This window comes from Pteropus medius, unplaced genomic scaffold (assembly GCF_902729225.1).
Source record: "Pteropus medius unplaced genomic scaffold, Ma_sr-lr_union100, whole genome shotgun sequence".
In the NCBI taxonomy this organism is placed as follows: Eukaryota; Metazoa; Chordata; class Mammalia; order Chiroptera; family Pteropodidae; genus Pteropus; species Pteropus medius.
The window spans coordinates 32,813,611-32,835,129 of NW_024344378.1; the positions used below are offsets into that span (position 1 = coordinate 32,813,611).

The following is a 21,519-nucleotide window of genomic DNA, read 5'->3' on the forward strand; positions in this document are numbered from 1 at the left end:
AAAACAGCTAAATTACATTTTTTCTTGTGATTATGTTTTGAGGTTTAAATAAACTTTTGATTTTTTTCAGGAAAATAGATATGAGAGAGTGTGAGGAAAATCAAAAGAGAAAATATTATCAATTACGCACTATATAATCAAACCATAGAAGATATGATCATAGCACCAGTGGGACTGGATTGCCTCAGCTGGCTATAATGAAATGCATTGAGAGAAAACCATATAAGACAGCTTTGTAAAAAACAAAACAAAACAAAACAAAAAACTAAGACTCTCCAAATAATGTTTAAGATAAAATAGTTAATCTTTTGTAAATTATGTCATTTAATTGAAATTATCCAGATGCTGTAGGAGTTTATATTTTGAAGAAATATAAGGTTAATTAATGTGAATAGTTGTGGATGACTTTAGAAATAGAAAATTAAAACAGGTCTTAAGTTAAAGTTTAAAAGATGAATAAAACCTGGAGACTTACAAGGTAGGGAGGATCCCATTCTAAGTAAAATAAACAATGTGACAAAGCCCAAGAATTAGAAATATTTGTGAGACATGAAGAAGTTATTCTGAACAGAGTGAAGCATTATCAGAGAGAATTTGAAGTTAAGAATACGTTGACAAATATAGGGGTTCAGGGGAGGATGAAGTAGGTAAAGGGGATCAAATATATGGTAGCTGAAGGAAACTGGACTTTGGGTGGTAAACAATAGAATATACAGATGTCAAATTATAATGTACACCTGAAAATTATATAATTGTATTAACCAATGTTACCCAATAAACTTAATTAAAAAAAAAGAATACATTGACAAAAGGTCAGAATATGAAAGATCTGGAAATTCAGCTGATGGAGATGGATGACATTATCCTTGACAATAAAGAAAAACCATACTTTTTTTTGAATAGGAGAGTGATACGATTGAAGTAGTATTCGAAAAGGTTATTTTTCAGCAGTGTGCTAAAAAGAGTGGATGGTGTGAGTGGAAGTAGTCAAATCGCATAAGATTCTTTGAAATTCAAAGTGAATATTACAAATTTCTTTCCAAAAAATTAACTGAAGACATGGATCCAAGAATAGTTTAATATGATAAAAGGATGGATTTTATAATTAGATGTGTTGCCTAAGATAATTCATATATTAGTTTATGTCCAAATGAAGTTAGTACTCAAAGTAAAATCTCATTCAAAGAGTAATCTTTAGATGCTAAAATAAGATGCTAAAATAATTAATCATATAACCTGATTAATTACATTAATTAGCATCTGTCTGTTTTCGCAAAAACCTGTTCAAATAAAAGTAACTCAAAAAGGTTAAGTGTTCACTGAACAGTAACTTATTCTGTTAAACTTAAAAGAGTAGTTTATAATTTATAATTGAAGTCTCAGCTTATGAGAAACACCATTTCTTCCATTTTATGACTAAAAGAATTTGAGATAAATAAGATACAGAGATGCAATCAAGATAGTGGGGCAAGTAAATGTTGTACATGCCTCCTCTCATGACCACATTAAAATTGCAACTAAGTCAACCTGGAGAATCATCTGAAAACTAGCTGAATAGAACTACTATAACTGGGGATATAAAAGGACCACATCAAGGCTGGTAGGAGGGGCAAAGACACAAAACAGGCTGGTCCCACACACACATGTAGTGGTTGAGCACTGGGAGGAATATCTTGGCTGTGGAAGCCTCTCACCCCTAACACCGGAGGAGTGAGGGGCACTAACATCACACCAGGGCTCCCCAGTCCAGAGTTCCAGGGCTGGAAAGAGGAGTGCCCACAAAATCTGGATGTGAAAATCAGTGGAGATTCTGTCATCCAGGTGAGACAGTAGGCAGCTAGAAACCCAGAAATACCCTTAAAGCACTTTCACACAGATTCACTTGCTCTGGGCTCCAATGGAGGAATAGCAGCTCAGGAGGTGCCAGAAACATAAAGGGAAAGACTGAGTTGTGTGGCTTCAGGGAGAGGGCTAGAGGGGCAGCCACCATTGTCCTTTTATTGAGCTCTCCTTCTGTGCAGCCTGCAGCTGAGCATCATCTTGCCTGTGTTGAGCCCTCCTCCTACAAAACCAAATGTGAATCTGCACTGGTCTGCGAGATCCACCCACTCTACCCATGTGACTCCTTGAGACCCCACTCGCACTCAACTCGCAAATTGATAGATGGCAATTTCAGGTGGTAACTGGGCAACCAGCACCACCCCCTTGCTCTCAGCAGGAAGTTCTTTTAAGAACAATCAATAGGCCTCAGCTTGCACACCTCCAGAGACACTTTCAGTAGCAGGTAACCAGCCCCAACCCTAGCTCCTGAATTTCTTGAACAAATCTCAGGGGTCTGCAAGGGCTGTATAGTTGGCCTTGGTGTAAGCTGAGATTTTTGCAAGAGGCCACAGGCTCAGCACTGGCAACAAATCAAAATCTGCACATTGGGGGAACATCACCTGCCCCACCGTGGTGACTCCCTGAAACCCTGCCTCATCCAACTCTGGTAGCGCCCCAGACTCATTCATCTGCTGAGCCTAATAAGCATCTGGCAGGCAGCCTTAGCCCTGAGGGTGCCCTGGGCCTTTTGCTGAGCTGTCCGAGGCCCAATATTAGTGGCAGCTGGCCTTGGTACACTGTGTGGCCTCTCCCACATACCACTAGGCCAGGCTCAGGGAGTGACCAAACATGGATAGCTTTGTAGCTCCAACCAGGTATCCCCCAACTGGTCACAGAAAGCAGCTGACCTTGGCCTACACCGTACTCTCTCCCAAGGGACTCCAGAACCAACACATCCAGAGGCTAGCATTAGAACTAAACAGAGCACTATCTGATAAGCCCCACATGTGGCATATCCCAAGAGTTGTCTCAACAGGCATATGAACAGGCTAGGGCAAACCTCACTCCATGTGGTCAGTCCCCACACAGCAGCTCATACTTTGTGGGTGTGGCCAATCCTCACAGCCAGTCAGCCTAAGAGTCAGTCCCACTCATTGACATGCTAATAACAATCACGTTTCAACTGCAACAGAAGGGAACACACAACTCACACAAGGGTTACTCCTGGAGGACCCTGCTCAGGTGATCAGGGAGACTGAGCCATTGGGCCACACAAGACATCCAGGACATCTACAAAATAAGGTCACCTGGCTAAAACTGGGAGACATAACAGATATACCTAATACATAGAAACAAACACAGAGAGGCAGCCAAAATGAGATAACAAAGACACAAGTCCCAAATGAAAGAACAGAAGACTCCAGAAAAAGAACCAAATGAAATGGAGGCAAGCAACATACCAGATGCAGAGTTCAAAACACTGGTTATAAAGATGCTCAATGAACTTAAGAAAAGAATAGATAATCTCAGTGAGAACTTCAACAAGGAGATAGTAAGCATAAAAAGAAAACGTAGAAACCAGAAAAAAAGAACTAATCAGAAATGAAAAATACACTAGAAGGAACAGTAGTTTAGATGAAATAAATGGTCAAATCAGCTATTTGAAAGACAAGGAAGCAGAAAACACACAATCAGAACAGCAAAAAGGAAAAAGAATCAGAAAAAATTATAGTTTAGGAGACCTCCGGGACAATGTCGAGCATAACAGCATTCACATCATATGAGTAACAGAATGAGAAGAGAGAAAGCGAAGGATTGAGAACCTATTTGAAGAAATAATGACTGAAAATCTCCCTAACTTGGTGGAGGAAATACATATACAAGTCTAGGAAGTTCACAGAATCACAAACAAGGTCAACCCCATACAGACCCACACCGAGATACATCATAATTAAAATGGTAAAAGTTAAAGATAAAAAGAGAATCCTAAAAACAGCAAGAGAAAGACAGCTAGTTACTTACAAGGGTATTCAGATAAGAATGTCAACTGATTTCTCAACAGGAACTTTGCAGGCCAAAAGGGATAGGCATAATATATTCAGAGTGATGAAAAACAAGGACCTACAGCCAAGACTACTCAACCCAGGAAGGCTATCAATTAAAACTGAAGAGACAGCTTACTAGACAGGAAAAAAGCTAAAGAAATTCATCACCATCAAGCCAGTAGTACAAGAAATGTTAGAGGGACCTTATGAAGAAGAAGGGAAAGAAAAAAACATAAATATAAATAATAAAATGGAAATAACTATGTACCTATAAATAATCATTTTAAGTACAAACAGAATAAATGCTCTGTTTAAGACATAGGATAGCCGAATAAATAAGAAAATAAGACCCATACATATACTGTCTACAAGAGACCTACTTCAGATTGAAAGACACACACAGACTAAAAGAAATGAAAAAAAGATATTTCATACAAATGAAAATGAAAAAAAATCTTTGGGCTAGCAATACTTATATCAGACAAAATAGACTTTAAAACAAAAATTATAACAAGAGAGAAAAAATAAAACATTACGCAATGATTAAGGGATCAATCTAACAAGAGGATATAATCCTAGTAAACATTTATGTACCAAATACCGAAGCACCTAAATATATAAAGCAAATATTGACCAACATAAAAGAGGAGAATGACGGTAATACAGTCATAGCAGGGGACTTTAACACCCTACTGACTCCAGTGAACAGATCTTCCAGAAGGTAAATCAACAAAGAAACAGCAGCCTTAAATGATACACAAAACAAGTGTGTCCACAAAACAAGTCTAAATATATTTAAGAAGACTGAAACCATATCAAGTATCTTCACCAACCACATGGCATAAAACTAGAAATCAATTACAAGAAAAAAACTGAAAAATATACAAACATATGGAGGCTAAATGACACGTTACTAAATAATGAATGGGTTAACAATGAAATAAAGGGGAAAATTCAAAAAATACCTTGAGACAAATGAAAATGAAAACACAATGCCCCAAATCAATGGGATACAGTGAAAGTAGTCCTAGGAAGGAAATTCACAGCGATACATGCTTACCTCAAGAAACAAACAAAAAAAATCTCAAACAATTTAACCTTATACCTAAAAGGTCTACAAAAAGAAAAACAAAGTCCAAAGTAAATAGAATGAAGGAAATAATAAAAATCAGAGCAGAAATAAACAAAATAGAGTCTAAAAACAATACAAAAAAAAATCAATGGATCCAAAACCTGGTTCTTTGTAAAGATAAATAAAATTGATAAAACTTTAACCAGACTCATCAAGAAAAAAAGAGAGAGGACTCAAATAAATAAAATCAGAAATGAAATAGAAGTGACAAATGTCTCCACAGAAATACAAAGAATTATTAAAAAGTACTACGAACAATTAATTATATGCCAACAAATTGAACACTCTAGAAGAAAAGAATACATTACTAGAAACTTACAATCTTTGCAATAGAATAAAAAGATCATATACTATGATCAAGTGGGATTTATTACTGGGATGCATGATTGTTTCAATATCTGTAAATCAACTAATTTCATAGGCCACATTAACAAATTAAAAAGTAAAAATTATATGATTATATTAACAGATGCAGAAAAAGCATTTCACAAAATCCTGCATCTATTGAATGATAAAAACTCTCAGAAAAGAGGGAATGGAGGGAACATACTTCAACATAAGAAAAGCCACATGTGACAAACCCACAACATCATACTCAATGAAGAAAAGCTAAGTGTTTTCCTTAAGATCAGGAACAAGATAAAAATGTCCACTTTCTCACTCTTATTCAACATAGTAGTGAAAGTCCTAAACACAGCAAACAGACAAGAAAAAGAAATAAAAGCATTCAAATTCGAAAGGAAGAAGTAAAACTGTCGTTATTTGCTGATGGCATGACTATATATAAAGAACCCTAAATTCTACACACACACACACAACAAACTGTTAGAAATGATAAATGAATTCAGTAAGGTAGCAGGATATAAAATCGTTCAGAAATAAGCCACATTTTTACACACCAACAATGAACTATCAGAAAGAGAAATTAAGAAAATATCCATTCACAATTGCACGCACAAAAAAAGAAAATACCTAGGAATAAATTTAACCAAGGAGGTAAAAGACCTGTACTCAGAAAATTGTAAATCATTGAAGAAACTGAAGAAGACACAAATTAATGGAACCATACACTGCTCTCATGGACAGGAACAATTAATATTGTTAAAATGTCCATACTACCCAAAGCAATCTATAGGTTTAATGCATTCCCTGTCAAAATGCCAAAGGCATTTTGCACTGAACTAAACAAATAATCCTAAAATTTATATGGAACCATAAATGACTCCTAATCTTGAGAGAGAAGAATAACGTTGGAGGTAATTACTCTACCTGATAGCAAACTGTACTGTAAACTATAGTAATCAAAACAGCATGGTACTGGCATAAAAAGAGCTATAGATCAATAGAACAGAAAAGAGAGCCCAGAAACAAATCCATGCCTTTATGGTCATTAATCTATGACAAAGGAGGCAAGAATATACAATGGAGTAAAGACAGTCTATTAAATAAATGGTGCTAGGAAAACTGGACAGATACATGCAAAACAATGAAACTAGACTATCTTCTTGCACCACATACAAGAATAAACTCAAAATGAATTAAAAACTTAAATGTAAGACTCAAAACCATAAAACATCTAGAAGAAAACATAGGCAGCAAACTCTCTCATCTTGCTCTTAGTAATATTTTTTTTTCTGATGTATCTCCTTAGACAAGGGAAACAAAAGAAAAAAAGAAACAAATAGGACTACATATACATTTTCTTTGTACAGTAAAGAAAACTGTTAACAAAATGAAAAAATCTGCTGAGTGGGAGAAGGTATTTGCCTATGATACATTCAAACTTTATAAAGAACTCGCACAAGTTAATACCAAAAAAATAAACAATCCAATTAAAAAGTGAGCAAAGGACCAGAAGGTGTTTCTCCAAAGAGGATCAACAGATAGCTAATAGACATATGAAAAGATGCTCAACATCACTAATTATCAGATAAATGCAAATTAAAACCACTGTCAGAATGACTATCATCAATAAATCAAGAGAACAAGTATTGGCAAGGATGTGGAGAAAAGAGAACTCTCATACACCGTTGGGATTGCAAGTTGTTACAGCCACTATGGAAAACAGTCTGGAGGTTTCTCAAAAGATTATAAATGGATATACCTTTTGACCTACCAAGTGCACTCCTGGGTATTTATCAAAAAAAACAAAAACAAGAACAAAACAAAACAATAATTTGTAAAGATCTATGTATCCCTATGTTCATGGCAGCTCTATTTACAATAGCCAAGATATGGAAGCAACCTAAATACCTATCAACAGATGATTGGATAAAGAAGTTATGGTTCATACATACAATGGAATATTACTTAGCCATAAAAAATGAAATCCTACCATTTGCAACAACATGGATGGACCTATTGGTTATTATGCTGAGTGAAATAAGTCAGAGGAAGATAAATACCATATGATTTCACTTATATGCAAAATCTAAGGAACAGAAAGAACAAACTAATCGAAAACAGACTCACAAATAGAGAAGACAATCTGGTGACAGCCAAATGGGAGAGGGGTGGTATGTCTGGGAGAAAGTGGTGAAAGGTTAAAGAAGTACAAATTAGTGACCGATAGATGGTCACAGGGATGGGGAGCATGGCAGTCGGCACTAATAAAATGACAATGTGTAGAGCCAAAGGGAAGATAGAGTGATAGGGGGATCATTTCGCAAACTATATAAATGTCTAAGCAATGTACCATATATTTGAAACTAATAATAAAATTAAATTATATTAAAAAGTGAGATATCACTTCGTACTTGTCAGAATGGCTATCATTAAGAAATCAAAAAACAAGTGTTGGTGAGGATGTAAAGAAAAGGGAATCTTTGTACACTGTTTGTGGGATAGCAAATTGGTATAGCCATTATGGAAAGCCGTTTTGAAATTCTTTAAACGATTAAACAGAACTTACTACCTCATGACCCGGAAATTACACTTTTGGGTATTTATTCAAAGAAAACCAAAACATTACCTTGAAAAATATGCATACACCCCTTTGTTCACTGCAGCATTTTTTACAGTAGCCAAGACATGAATGCAACCTATGTGCCCATTAAAAGATGATTGGATGAAGCAATTTTGGTATATATATACGACTGAATATTAGCCATTTAAAAAAAAGGAGATCTTACTCTCTGCAACGACATGGATGATCTAGAGGGCACTGTGCTAAGTGAAATATGTCGGACTGAGAAAGACAAATACCATATGATTTCACTTATATGTGGAATCTAAGGAAAAAAATAAGTGAACAAAATGAAAACAGACTCATGCATACAGAGAACAAACCGGTGATTGCCAGATGGAAAGAGAGTTGGCGGGGCTGGGTGAAAAATGTAGATTAAGAAGTACATATTGGTAGTTATAAAAAAGTCACTGAGATGTAAAGTATAGCGTAGGTAACATAGTCGATAGCATTGTAATAACTATGTACAGTGCTAGGTGGGTACTAAACTGATCTAGGGAATCACTTTGTAAACTATGTAAATGTCTAACCACTATATTGTATAACTGAAACTAATATAAAATAATATTGAATGTCAACTCCAATTGAAAAATTAAAATAAATAAATAAGACACATTTTATTGGTTTCAAAAAAGTTTTTAGATGGTAAAGGCCTCAGTGTTATGTTCAATACCCAAATTACATGGATTTCCTCATATAAAGTAGGTACACATTTTTTAAGATTTAAGTATATATAATAGGTGATAATAGAGGTACCTTGGTAATATTTTCTAATGTAATGGAATAACAAAACACGTAGAGTAAACACTATTTTAAAAAATAACATAAAAGGGATTCTTGACTCATGGATTTTATCTCAGAAGAAGAACAAAACAAAGCAAATCAATAAATGACCAAAAAAGACATGTTGTAATAAAAGTAATATGATTACTTTCAAAATAATTTTTATAATTTGATCAGTATTTTCTTATAAGAAGTTACAATTTATATTTAAATATTTTGAATGTGGCAAAACTAGATTTTAAAATTGAAGAAATAACTTTAAATTACTAGAAGCCTAAATAAATATTTTCTTCCAGTATTTAATTATTGCTAATATTTTACAGATATGAAGAAAACAAGCTCATCACCTTACAATATGACTAAAAACTCCTGTTGAGCCTCAGTAAAACTGCATGTGGATTCAGACATAAAATTGTCCAAGATGATCACAAATACCAATATTTGGGTTATTATAAATAAACCAAAATTTTTGCTGTGGCAAAGTGAATTCTTAAAGTCATATCAGAAGTCCACCATACTTTATTTCTTCTAAAGCAGTATTCCTTAAAATGTTTTCTTCATATTTCTAATCAGTTAAACTTATTATTATAGAAGACTCATTTCAAAAAATTTATAGTATGCAATTAGTTACATATATCAATCAAAAGTACACACAGGGAGAGTGCATGGAAACTGACCTCATTCACTGTGGCATAGTAGCTCTCATGCTTGAATGTAGGTGAGTTGTCATTCCTATCTCTCACCACAATTCGAACTTCATGGTAGATAACAGTGCCCACTTTTTTGTTGATGCATTGGACTTGCACCACGATGGAGTGTATGTTCATAGGTGGCTGCAATGCAGAAATTACATCTTAAAAAAAAAAACTGTTAAAGCACTTGTTTGGTTAATAAAATTGTCCATGCTTGTTCATATTTTTAAAATATAATCTACAAAAATTGATCCATTTTGCACTATTTTAAGGACAAGAGAAGACATGATTATTTCATTGTTCAGTTTGGTGTCTCAAAATATAAGGTCTCAAATAGCATCATGATCTCAATTAGAAAACTGGTGATGAATACAATAACAAAATTAATGTTGCAATTTGATAGGATAAAACAAATTTTGGCCCTCTAAAAGTTAAAGCAACAATGATATGAATTTTGAATTTATAAAAACAATGTTAAAAAAATTCTTGGGAAAGGATTGTATAACATTTGTGTTCATTTTTATTTTTGCTAAAATATTACATGTTGATAGCTAATAAAAATTAAAATACTGATTAGCAAAAGAAGAGAATCAATTCACGATCCAATGAAACTTACTCATTTTATACGTTTAAATGCTTATTTTGCTAATCTCTCCCTTCATCATATACACCTATTATACACACACACACACACACACAATTTGGTCATGACTAAATTTCTTTACCAGTAACTAGCACTGTGCCTAAGACAGACGATTGTGTACTACCAGAGTCAAAATGAATATCATCCCATGTTTGCAAATATAGATTTACTATAACATTTTTGTATATACAATTATCTATTACATTATATGATTTAACAGTGCTCACTCCATTATAAGTCTATAGCATAATTTACCTAAGTAAAACATGTTCTATGTTGTCAATATTTGTCATTATAAATGATAATTTAATAACCATTGTACACACAAATATGTGCTAAGTTGCATAATTATTTTTTACAATAAATTAGTTGGAGAATAGTGTCATCAAAGGGAAACTCACTTATCTACTCAGGTCATATAGCTAAGAGCTTGCAGAATTGGGCTGCTCACCGACATCTCTTTGACTCTAGAGTCAAAGTATATATCTCTGTAATTTTTAAAATCTTTTCCAAGCTTATAAAATTTTCCCTCTAAATATATCATTTTATCAGAACAAACTGTTCTTACTACCCCATCTAAAATACCATGTTCCCAGCCTGCTCTCTCCTTTCAACCTCACTCTTCACTATTTTTTTTTTTATTTCATTTCTCATCCACCGCTTGGCATATTACACATTTCATATATTTATTCTAGTTTGTCTCCCTTCAGTAGACTGGAAGCTCCATAAAACATGGGGTATTGCTTTGGTCATAATTAAATATCTTTACCCAGTAACTATCACTGTGCCTAGGACAGATGACCATGTACTACCCAAGTCAAACTGCTTTGCTTCCAAACTCAGTTCCATAACCTATTAACTGTATGATCTGGGTGTAAAATCTCTCTGTGTTTAGTTTGCTTGTCTCTACAAACGGGGTAATAATAAACACTGATATGATTGTAAGTTAAATGAGATTATTCTGTTAGGCACATATTAACATTTAATGGATGTAAAACATTTTTTTTTTTTAATTTACAAAAAGCTAAATTTCCAAAAAAGTGAAAAATGTACAATCTACAAAATACAAATTTATAATCTTAGATATTAAATTATCAAATACATGAATTAAAACCAATTTAAAGATATAGCAATGATTACCAGAAGCTAGGATATGTTCATTAAAAATGTCACATGCCACATTTCTAAATGAGAAGAATGTTGTAGAAACTATATCTAACCTAAAGCAAAACCTATTTAATCTCAAGATATTTATACAGCCAATAAAGAAGGTAGTTGAATTGATTTGTATCTGTCTGAATAATTGTACTTGGAAAAAATGGAGGAAGGTCTCCAGTGACGTGCTATATAGCTCTGTGTTCTAATATCTATTCCATTCCACTTTAAATCACTAACATAAATGAAGGCGTTAAAGTTATGCGTATAAAATCTGTGAATGTCATAAAACTCAGAAGGATATATAATACATTTAATGACAAAAGACAAGGTTCAAATCATGTTAATAAGTCAAAATAACTTATTGTAAAAATAAGTATTGTAAAAATGATATACCATCATAATAATAAATTTCAATCACTTTATTTATATTAGAAAAAACTTACCTAAATATAATAAATGGCTACAAATATCAATGTGAAAATTGTGTAATTCTGATGAGAGAAAGATGAGTTTATATGCCAACACTATAAATGGGCTGCTGGAACAATAATACAAACTTCATATTCATTAATAATACTAGATGCAGAAATAGGTGGATTTAATAAGGCCCATTTTTTTGGATGAGTAAGATAACACATTAAAATATGTGGCAAAATTTGAGGATGTTTAAACTTAAAAACATAAGATTTGTCAGACATCTGAATGGTTGTTGTGAAAAGATCTAGCAAACTTTCAGTGTTGCAGTTCCATAGAGCAGAAATAAGATCAATTAATATAAAGTATTACATAGCCTATGTTTTCAATATAAGTAGAGATTTTCCATTAATCTAAATCTGTGCAGAATAGAATAGACTATCTTATAAAGCAAGCTCTGTCACTAAAAATATACAAGCTTGAGTCTAAAAGATCACTTAACAAGACTAGGTCTTAGAAGTTTTTTGGAAAGAATTTTAATTAGATGACCTCCATCTTTACTATGAGTTTTAAAGTGTTTGCTTTAATAGACATTTAAGGAAAGTCCTGCCTATTTCATTTGTAAAGTAAAAAACAGAATAAATATTTGTACTATTAGCCCTTGGCACACCTTCTCAAGACAATCAGGTGAATCATGTTTTAAAGTTATATGTCTTCTAAATATTGCAAGAGAGACCTATAAAACCATTTCATCTCAACTTCTAATTCTATATTGAGTAGTAGCACTAGGACAGAAAGGTCACAGTCTTTGCAAATAGAGGATCAGATGCACTATGCACTGAGCCCACTTATTCCTGCTAAGTGCCCATAAATTAGATATAACCAGGTCATCTGGAACTCTTGTCACTCTCAACTTTAGCTCTCTATGCAACTGTTAGTAGTACAGATAGAACTCAGCTTGCAATAAATTCCAACCATAATGGTTCACATTGAAGGCAAGAATTCCCTGTAGCTAATATATAACATACATTGTAATCTCATGTTAGAATAGATTCTATTCTGCTGTATAAGAAGGTCATAAATATATCAAGTACAGTTCTACTAAGTCGGTTAGGGAGAGTTTAGGGCCTTTAAAATGTTTAGAAATCCGTTAGAAAAATGTTGTTTTATCTTTCATAACTGCTGGCAAAAATAAGTCATGGCAATTTTATCTTCTCTAATTCTCTTAAGTGCTTCATTCATAAAACAAAGAAGAAAAAACTGTATAAATTGTTTTGGTAATTATTTAAAACAACCACATTTCATATATTCCTAGACATGCAAACTATTCTCTGAATTTAAAAATGAGTAGCGTAATAATCTGAATGTATATTTGCATATCTGTATCGTAGTATATATGTGTGTATAGGTTTTGATATGCATTGATAAAGTGCAGGAATGGTATATTGAAAGAGGTTATCTTTGAAAAGTATAGTTGAGAGCAAAAAGTAGGGGTAGACAATTTTCCAACAAATATGTATGTATTTTGTAATTTGAAAAAAGACAAAAATAACAAATTGTGTTGAGCTTTTCAGAAAAATCACTTAGAATTCCACATAAAAATTTAAGTTTTTAATAGCAAATTTATTGATGTTTTGGTGTTGATTATAGTACACATCCTCAGTCTAAGGGGAATTGAGTTTTTCTAGAAACCATGTTATTTGAAGGGCTAAATGATTCGGAGGGATACATTTTTAGCAAACCTGTATAAGAATCGATTTTATTTTTTCATAAAGCAAAGGTAAAGTTTATTTAATCCTCATAGGAATGAAAGATTTTTGCCATGATTTTCCTTCCATGTAATTTCTACCTTTACAAAATGAAAAATCTTCATTACTTCACAAATAAACTGGAAGACAGTAAAAGGAAATAAGGCACACTATGCTGTAGAAATTATTTTTAAATAATGAAACAAACATAGGAAATGGCTGGCCAGAATTATGAGTGTCTTTCACAAATTAAACTTACGCAATGAATGTATATTTATAGAATTTGCCTACAGAAGAAAGTACGGATTTAAAAATATAATGAGGTTACATAATATTTAGATAAATTTGTAGATTTTTCACAGTAAGGACATTTAGTTTATTTAATTATGCTTATTATACACATAGTTCAATTTGGATTGGGATTAATATGACATAGTCCTTGTGCACTAAGCAAACCCTGTAAAATTGATACAAGATAAACATAAATCACTAAACGCAAGTCAAAAGGAGTTTTGGAGGCTCTGGAGTTTAAAGTAAGAAATTACATGCCAATGTTACCATCAGGAAATATTTAATGTATAAAGTAGCATCTGAGACATCTTGATAGTCGATAACATTCAACTGATGGCAATGAATAAAGGTAATTTTAAAATGTAGACCCAAAAGAGCATTAGAGAAGTCATGATTAAAAAAAAAAAAATAGATGTTGTTTAAGAGAACAGAGATTAGTTTAGTTCTCCTATATTAATCTATGTGTTTCTAAATAAAAGGAAGTGAGAGAGGTAGCAGCTTGAATCTAGGAAACCCCAAGATCCAGATAAGCCAGTTTGCAAGGAAAAGTCATCTACTGACAAGGTCAGAACTCTGTTTGGGGCACTAAATCTAGAACAGTTTGAATCATGAAATACGATGAAGAGAACTATTAGAAGACTATCCTGAAGTACAAGTGAGAACTAAGAGGGCTTGTACTGGAGTTATGCTGATGGATGCAAATGCAAGATGCCCAGTGGAGATAAAAGTATGAAACAGTAGTTAAATAGATATTCTCCTGGGCAGAGGAGTCCAAGTTCTTTGTGAAGCTTATATTTATACAAAGTCATGCAAAAGTTTTTTAATAAAATATAAATATTGGGGGCTTGGGAATTTTTCTGTTTATTTTTGTCCTCAGAAATTTTCATGATCATTAGTTTATTAGCTTATTTTTTAATATTTAATCTTAAAAAATATTTATTTATATTACATTTTTTTTTAGTTTTATGTATCCATAATTGTTCACATGTTTCCATTAAGAGATAGTTTATGGCCTCAATGAACAAAGTATAGAAAACATGATTTGGAATGTCTTCTCTGGAAAATGCACTGCTCCTAACTGCTGCTGAAAGGGTAGGTATATTTGAACACACATTTACCATATGACCTCATCCCCATTTCTCTAGCTATAATTCAATTAAGTCAGTGACTATTTAGATGCTCTCTCTCACTAATTAGAAAAAGCACAGTGACAATGGTCAGTCTGTAGCAGGCATTGCATTGAAGCTTACTGGGAGCTGGAGTGAAGTGAACATTAATAAGAGCCAAAGCCAAGTGCAAACCAAAAAAGTAAGGGAGCAAAATTATGTGTACACAGAAATCTAATCTGCAGAGAGAAAAATACAGCACATGCACAGACAAAAGTAGAGATTAGAGACTATATGGCCCAAGGCCATGTAGTTTTCTCAGCCCTGGGTAAATTTACAATTTTGCTAAAATCAAATCATTTTTCTTGTCTATGATATTTATATATTTAACACTCTTCACCCACTGACTTGAGTTCTTTTTCTGATATGTTTACTCCAAGCTTATATTGTTTTACAATTAAATGAATCCATAATTTCCAGTAGTGATTAGATTTGGGTTAAAAGCATTGACTTACCACGCTACTTTTCTACTAGCAATGGTCTGTACTTCACATAAAACAGATAGGTGCTGAGTTAAGATAATTTTTGACAAGTAATTAAAATTAAAACAATTTTATAGGCTGAATAGATGGAACACCATTCATTTATGCTGAAGCACATTCTTCCTCTCGACTCATAATTCAGACGTAGAACTTGCGCTTTATAATCAAATGAAGAAAACAAAAAGGTTCCAAAAAGAAAGTAATTTACTAGTAAACCAGTACATTATTATAATCAACTATAAGGTAATTTTTTTTAAAAAAAGGAAACAAAATATAAAATGACAGTCTAAAATAGGTAAATATTATATAATTCTTCTAACGTGTTACATTATAAAATTCATATGACTTAGATATGAATGTCCCTAATTAGGGCCAGTAAAGGATGCTTATGAGTAATGCATCTGGCAGGGTGGTGAGCAGAGAGGATCTTGCAGCTTGTCAATGTGGCTATTATCTAGATTGCTTTCATAAAAGTAAGATTTATGATAAGATAAATTAAGATAATATAAATGCAAAGATAGCAGCTGTCTTTATTTCATCTTATACCTTCTTAGCTACCCAGCCATAACTGCATAATTGTAAACTGTGGGGTGTAAAGACTGTTGCGTGATGAAAGGACATAGTGAGTGGGGGTGCAGTGGTGGGGACAACATCCAAGATGACTTTTTTTTTTCTCTAAGTTGAGCCCAATAGTCTCATTTCTATTCTCTGCTGCTACCCATGTTTCACATCTGCCACTACTGCTCAACTGAATTATGGGCCTCCCCAGTGTACAAATACAGCCCATATTGGTGGGAAAGTCTGATGTACTGCCCACCTCACCACAAAGCTCTTAAAGACTCTACATTTTAAATGTGAAATTGATTAGGAATCATCTATTTTACACTATATGATAAAGTGGATCATAAATCCTGAGCAAGGTAGTGAGAAGATTCAGAGTCACTAAACTGAACATCTGACATTTGGATTTCATAAACTAGAAATTTGAGAGTACACACATTTAGATGTACTCTTTGTGTTTTCCCATGTACAGGAGGTACAATTACTAGTTATTAAGCAACTCCCCACCACACACACACTCATCTCTGCACTCAAGATTGAATTGCAAATAAATGAGAATAAAGTTACATCAAAATAAATCTACTCAAGTTTTTAAGCTTGTTCAGAAATGAGACATTCAATGAATTTGGTAATTGAGCTATTCTGAATAACAAAACACTTAGCTCATGCTGCCTGAGAACAACTGGACTGGGACATTGTCAGGAAACTTCTATTCACCTTCTTTTAGCATTTTTTACAGTTCTGTAAGCACATTACCACAAACTCATCCCTAAACTAACGCTTACTGCTTGAAAGAGCAGCTACCTGTTTGTATTCCTTCCCACTAAACTCTTTGTTCTTAAGTCAACACCTAGTTTCGTGTTCACACCTTGCCATGGATTATCACCTTGTTTATCTTATTTTTCTATGGTTACCACTCCTTTATTTTGAGTACGCTATTCTCTCCTTGTTTCAGAAATCTGACAAGTTTCCAGGATGTTAAAAGAAGGGAGAAATACTGAATCTCTCAGAGGCAGATGGTCTCTTCCTTTTTCTTCTTTCAAGGAGTTAAAAAAAAAAAATGTTTTTGTTGATAAACACATAAAATAAACTCAAATTATATTAAGAAAAGTTGATTCATATCAGCAAACACATGAAGATATTTAGATTATAATAAAGTTATTAACACAGAGACAAACAAAAAAATCACTAACATCTCTGTCCAGAACTCTGCCTGTACTGTTCAGGAAAAGCATTTGCTTAACAGGATCCAACAGCACCCAGTAATCCACGTTGTCCTTTAAAGAAAGTTCTATGGTGGGGTCTGGTCCTCCAGCAGTCCCTTTGATCAGCATGTTATCCACCAAAATTGTACCTGCAAACCAAAGAAAGTTATTTGAAAACATATTCTACTTGTATACATCCTTTAACAAAGATAATATGCGTAAACCCTAGTTGACTGGCAAACCTGTTTTAAAGCAGAAAATATTCAAGTTTGTATCTGACATGATAGAAAAACAGGTCTTATTTGAAAAAAGGCAAAAATACCTTTATTATGTTATTTATAAATATTGTTGAGAGATGAAACTGGGAGGCAGAGATTCAAACACTTGGTTTTGTCATCTATTTCTTGTTTCCCTTTAAGAATAGGAATCTGTTCCCCTCCCTGTCCAACATTTCTCACAAGAGTTATCACTGATATTTATCCTTACCAAAAGAAAATGCCTGTATTAACAGAGGCTGATACTTCAGTTCACTCAGTAAGACTTCTGATATGAAAAAGAGATATCCCAAAAATAAGAGAAAGGAAGAGGTAAAAGAAGTAGCAGAGTCTCTCATGGTGAGAATTGCTTCTTTTTTCTTTTATCTCAGAGCAAATCCATAAAACATAAATCTTAATGTGAAAGACAAAACTAACGTGCAGACATACAATAGAAGTCATTCTTCTTTAAGACATGTCTGGAGTACTCGACTAGAACAACACATTGTTCTAAAGTAACATTCCATTGTTTGATTTCTTATTATTTTCAGTGGGCTAAATTGTAGACACTTGTTGAATAAGTGTTGAAAGAGAGTACACCTCTAATCTTTCTTACTCTGTAAAAGATTCCATGAATTTTACATGAAAATAGAACTGATGAAACTCAGATCCCACTTTTTCCCCCATAGAGCTATAGTCCCTTTGCCAAACAAAATGCATTATAGCTTAGGGCCATGGTATGCAGCTGATCCATTTTACTAAACTTATGGCATATAAGAGAGATGTGGCTATGCAAATAAAAATCTACCCTCCTAGAGGCATTAAGATAAATGGCATATATCTAGAGAATTCATTGCCTTAGGATAGCATACAAGAATATATATACATAATCCATAAATATGAATCTACCTTGAAAAATAGTCATGCAAAATGTATCTGCTGCATTTTTTCAAGGCACAAAATTGGTCTAAATGTTATATCACTGCATATTTACAAATAAAAGGGGGGTCTCCTTGGATGATTTTCCAAGTAAATTAATCATCATCATCATCATCATCATCATCATCATCATCATCATCATCTATACTATTTCTTTAACATATTATTACTAATCAGCTTTGTCTACCTAGGGAATGTTGAACCATTATTTGTTACAATAAATCTAAATAATGTTTAAATGCACATACTCTTATCTACACATACTTTTCTAAATGGCAGATTTTTATCTTCTACTTTTCACATACTAGTACAAATATATGCAAATATTAAGTTAAACTTATCTTTCTATCTTTTTTTTTAACTGAAATGGAAAATGGTTAACATACAAATAATACACCCAAATGTGCAGATAAGATAATGATGGCATTTTCTGACTTACGAATATGTTTAAGGCCTAATATACATTCGTTTATAAATACTTCACACAACTAACCTTTGAACAATAATTTGATCTGTATTTCAATATGTAATTATATACATTCGTTTATAAATACTTCACACAACTAACCTTTGAACAATAATTTGATCTGTATTTCAATATGTAATTAAGAAATTAAATGGCATTCTATTTTCTGATCAATAAAAAAATAAATCTATCACGGTAGGTTAACTAACAATGTTTATGCCTTTATTTAATGGTGCATAACAGCAATAATAGGTTTTTTTTATAGAACACATACACAGCACACAGATACACAAAGGAAAAGGAGTAATGTGCTCTTCTTTATAATGCACTTGCATTATAACCAGAGAAAGTTGTAATAGTTATTTTAACCACTACTAAAACAAAGAAACTAAAACACTGCCAAAATCCTCCATTCACATTGCCAAAAATCTCTCAACATTTTCATGTGTTACTTTAGACCAAAAGTTTGGAGAGGAGAGAGAGGAGAGCACAATTAAAAAAGACAATGTAGAGAGCAATATTTTTCAAAAAAAAAAGAAGAAAAAGAAGGACATAGGTGTTCACTCTGGCTTGCCTAAACAACACTGTCTTCCACACTCCTCCCAATGGAACAGGAGACACCCAAAGTGAGGTTAGCTTTGAGCCACAAGCTCTGCCCTCTATTTCCATCCCAGCAGTGGGGACTTTATCTTCCCGCAGGACCAAGGATTTCCATATCTGGGCAGCTGGTGTTCTGAGACAATGCTGGTAAGTAGCTGTCCAGCAGAATATCTGGGAGATTATGGTCCCTTTGCCTCCTCTCTTGTTTTGTGAGCTTCCTCTTTCTCCAGTAAAGCCTTTTGTTTAACCTCTTCCATGTAATATTCAATATCCATTCCCGCCCCTGACTTTATTTTAAATATAAATACACAGATACATTAAAAATAAAAGGATAAGATATACTATGCGACATTAGTAAGAAAGCTGGATGATTTTATTATTATCAGACTGATTAGCAGAACAAAGAATATTACTAAAAGTGAAGAGATATTTTTTCATGAAAATAAAGGGATCGATTCCTCAACAGGTATTCGCCTTGAAGAGAACTGTCTTGTAGAATAGGTGGTGCATAGGATGGGATTGCCCTACATAAAAATTTCCTTTATCTATATAAATGGTCACAGTCAGGAAAAAGGAATTAAACATAGTTTGATACCCATAGAAGTTAAGAGAACTGGCCCTGAAATTGACAGACTTAGAACCCAATCCTGGATCCCCCATTTACCAGCTACGTGTAAGTAGATAAATAACTTAACCCCAGTCACTTTTAATTTCCTGCTTCTACAAACTCTATACCACAATAGAGCTGGTGTTTCCACGATAACACCCTATGTATGTTACCGAAAGCAAACAAACAAATGAACAAAAAAGAACAACATGTGTTCTTGTATCCAGAGCACTAACAAAACTACAAAAACTAAAAGTATTGGGGTTTGTGCTTGCTTCTTCAAGAAGTAGGTATTGAGGTCCATTTACTTCTAAATAGATGCCTTTTCATCAAAACTGAAAATCTGATCTAGTATTTAGCCTTCTTTATTAATCTATTGTTTTAATTCAGAGAAATAATTGCATCTCCTTCATCTGTACCCACAGCTTTTCCAGATTAACATGTTATCAATCATAGCTAATAAAGTAGACTCATTTGTACTAAAGGCACTGCATTTTTAGCTTTTTCTGAAGACTTACATAGCTGCTTTTCTTTTTAATTATGAGAAAAGCATATGCAGAATATTTCAAAACAAATACATTGTAAAGTAACTTATGAATCAATAAAATTTCCTCATTATACCAATTTCATTCTTACTTACTGATGTGTATAAGGTAATTTGCATCAAAGAAGAGCCTGTTGGGTTGCTCTGATGACTAAATGAGATATCTCGTGTGAGGTACTGATTGAAGTCCCTGGTATAGAATAAGGACTTGGAATATGTGAATTATAGATATTGTTGTTGATGATATTAACTCCATTTGTGAAAGAGAAAACATTTGAAGCTAAAGCAAAATGACTTATTTTGTGTTCCAATAGTCTTTACAAATCAGGTCTACTGCTCATGTCACAAAGCTAGTGTTTTCATGTTTGGTTAATACAAGCTATCTAGAAAAATTTACATGAACTCAAAAAATTTGAATCAAAAAAGAATCATTCTAGGAAGTTATAAGGTAGTGAAAGTATTCTTGCTCCAAATAGAATTGTAAAGAAAAGCCTTTGTGTCAAATAGCCATGTTTTCCTATAGTACATGTCAACTGATAGGCAATCCATCCAGGCCTGCTATCACTAGAGAGTGATACCCACTCTTTCCACTTTCTAACCTTAGATAATTTTGATTTTTTTCATAGAATCTCAAAGTAGACTTGATGGAAAGAAAAAGGTCTTTTTCAATCTAGTCAAATTTATACCAGTAATAATCTTTAGATTGAACACTTTTTACTCATACCCAGCACATGTTTAGTTCTATAAGGAGCTATGAACATATTTGCATGTTTGCATACACACACAGATACACACACACATAAAATAGGAACAAATATATGGTATAAGTCATAATTATATATATATTATTTTTTCTGCAAAAGTTATCTGCTTCTTTAAATAGGTAGTTATAACACCAATGAAATACCTTCTAAAAATCTATGGAGGTGGCAGTGGGGAGAGGAGGTCCACTGCCTTTCTAATTAACCCAATTCAGTGAAGCTGAAAGGATGAATTCTATAGG

General features: G+C 33.3%; 1 protein-coding gene across 2 annotated transcripts in view; it reads right to left on the bottom strand.

Annotated features, from left to right (window-relative positions):
• Nucleotides 1-21,519, bottom strand: part of PCDH15 (protocadherin related 15) — a 730,119-nt gene that overhangs the window by 408,396 nt on the left and 300,204 nt on the right. For both annotated transcript variants that reach the window (XM_039871826.1, XM_039871827.1), the window contains exons 4-5: nt 17,095-17,255; nt 9,424-9,579 (exon numbers count right to left, since the gene is read on the bottom strand). In XM_039871826.1, coding sequence (XP_039727760.1) covers nt 9,424-9,579; nt 17,095-17,255 — 317 coding nt within the window. The remainder of the gene's footprint in view (nt 1-9,423; nt 9,580-17,094; nt 17,256-21,519) is intronic.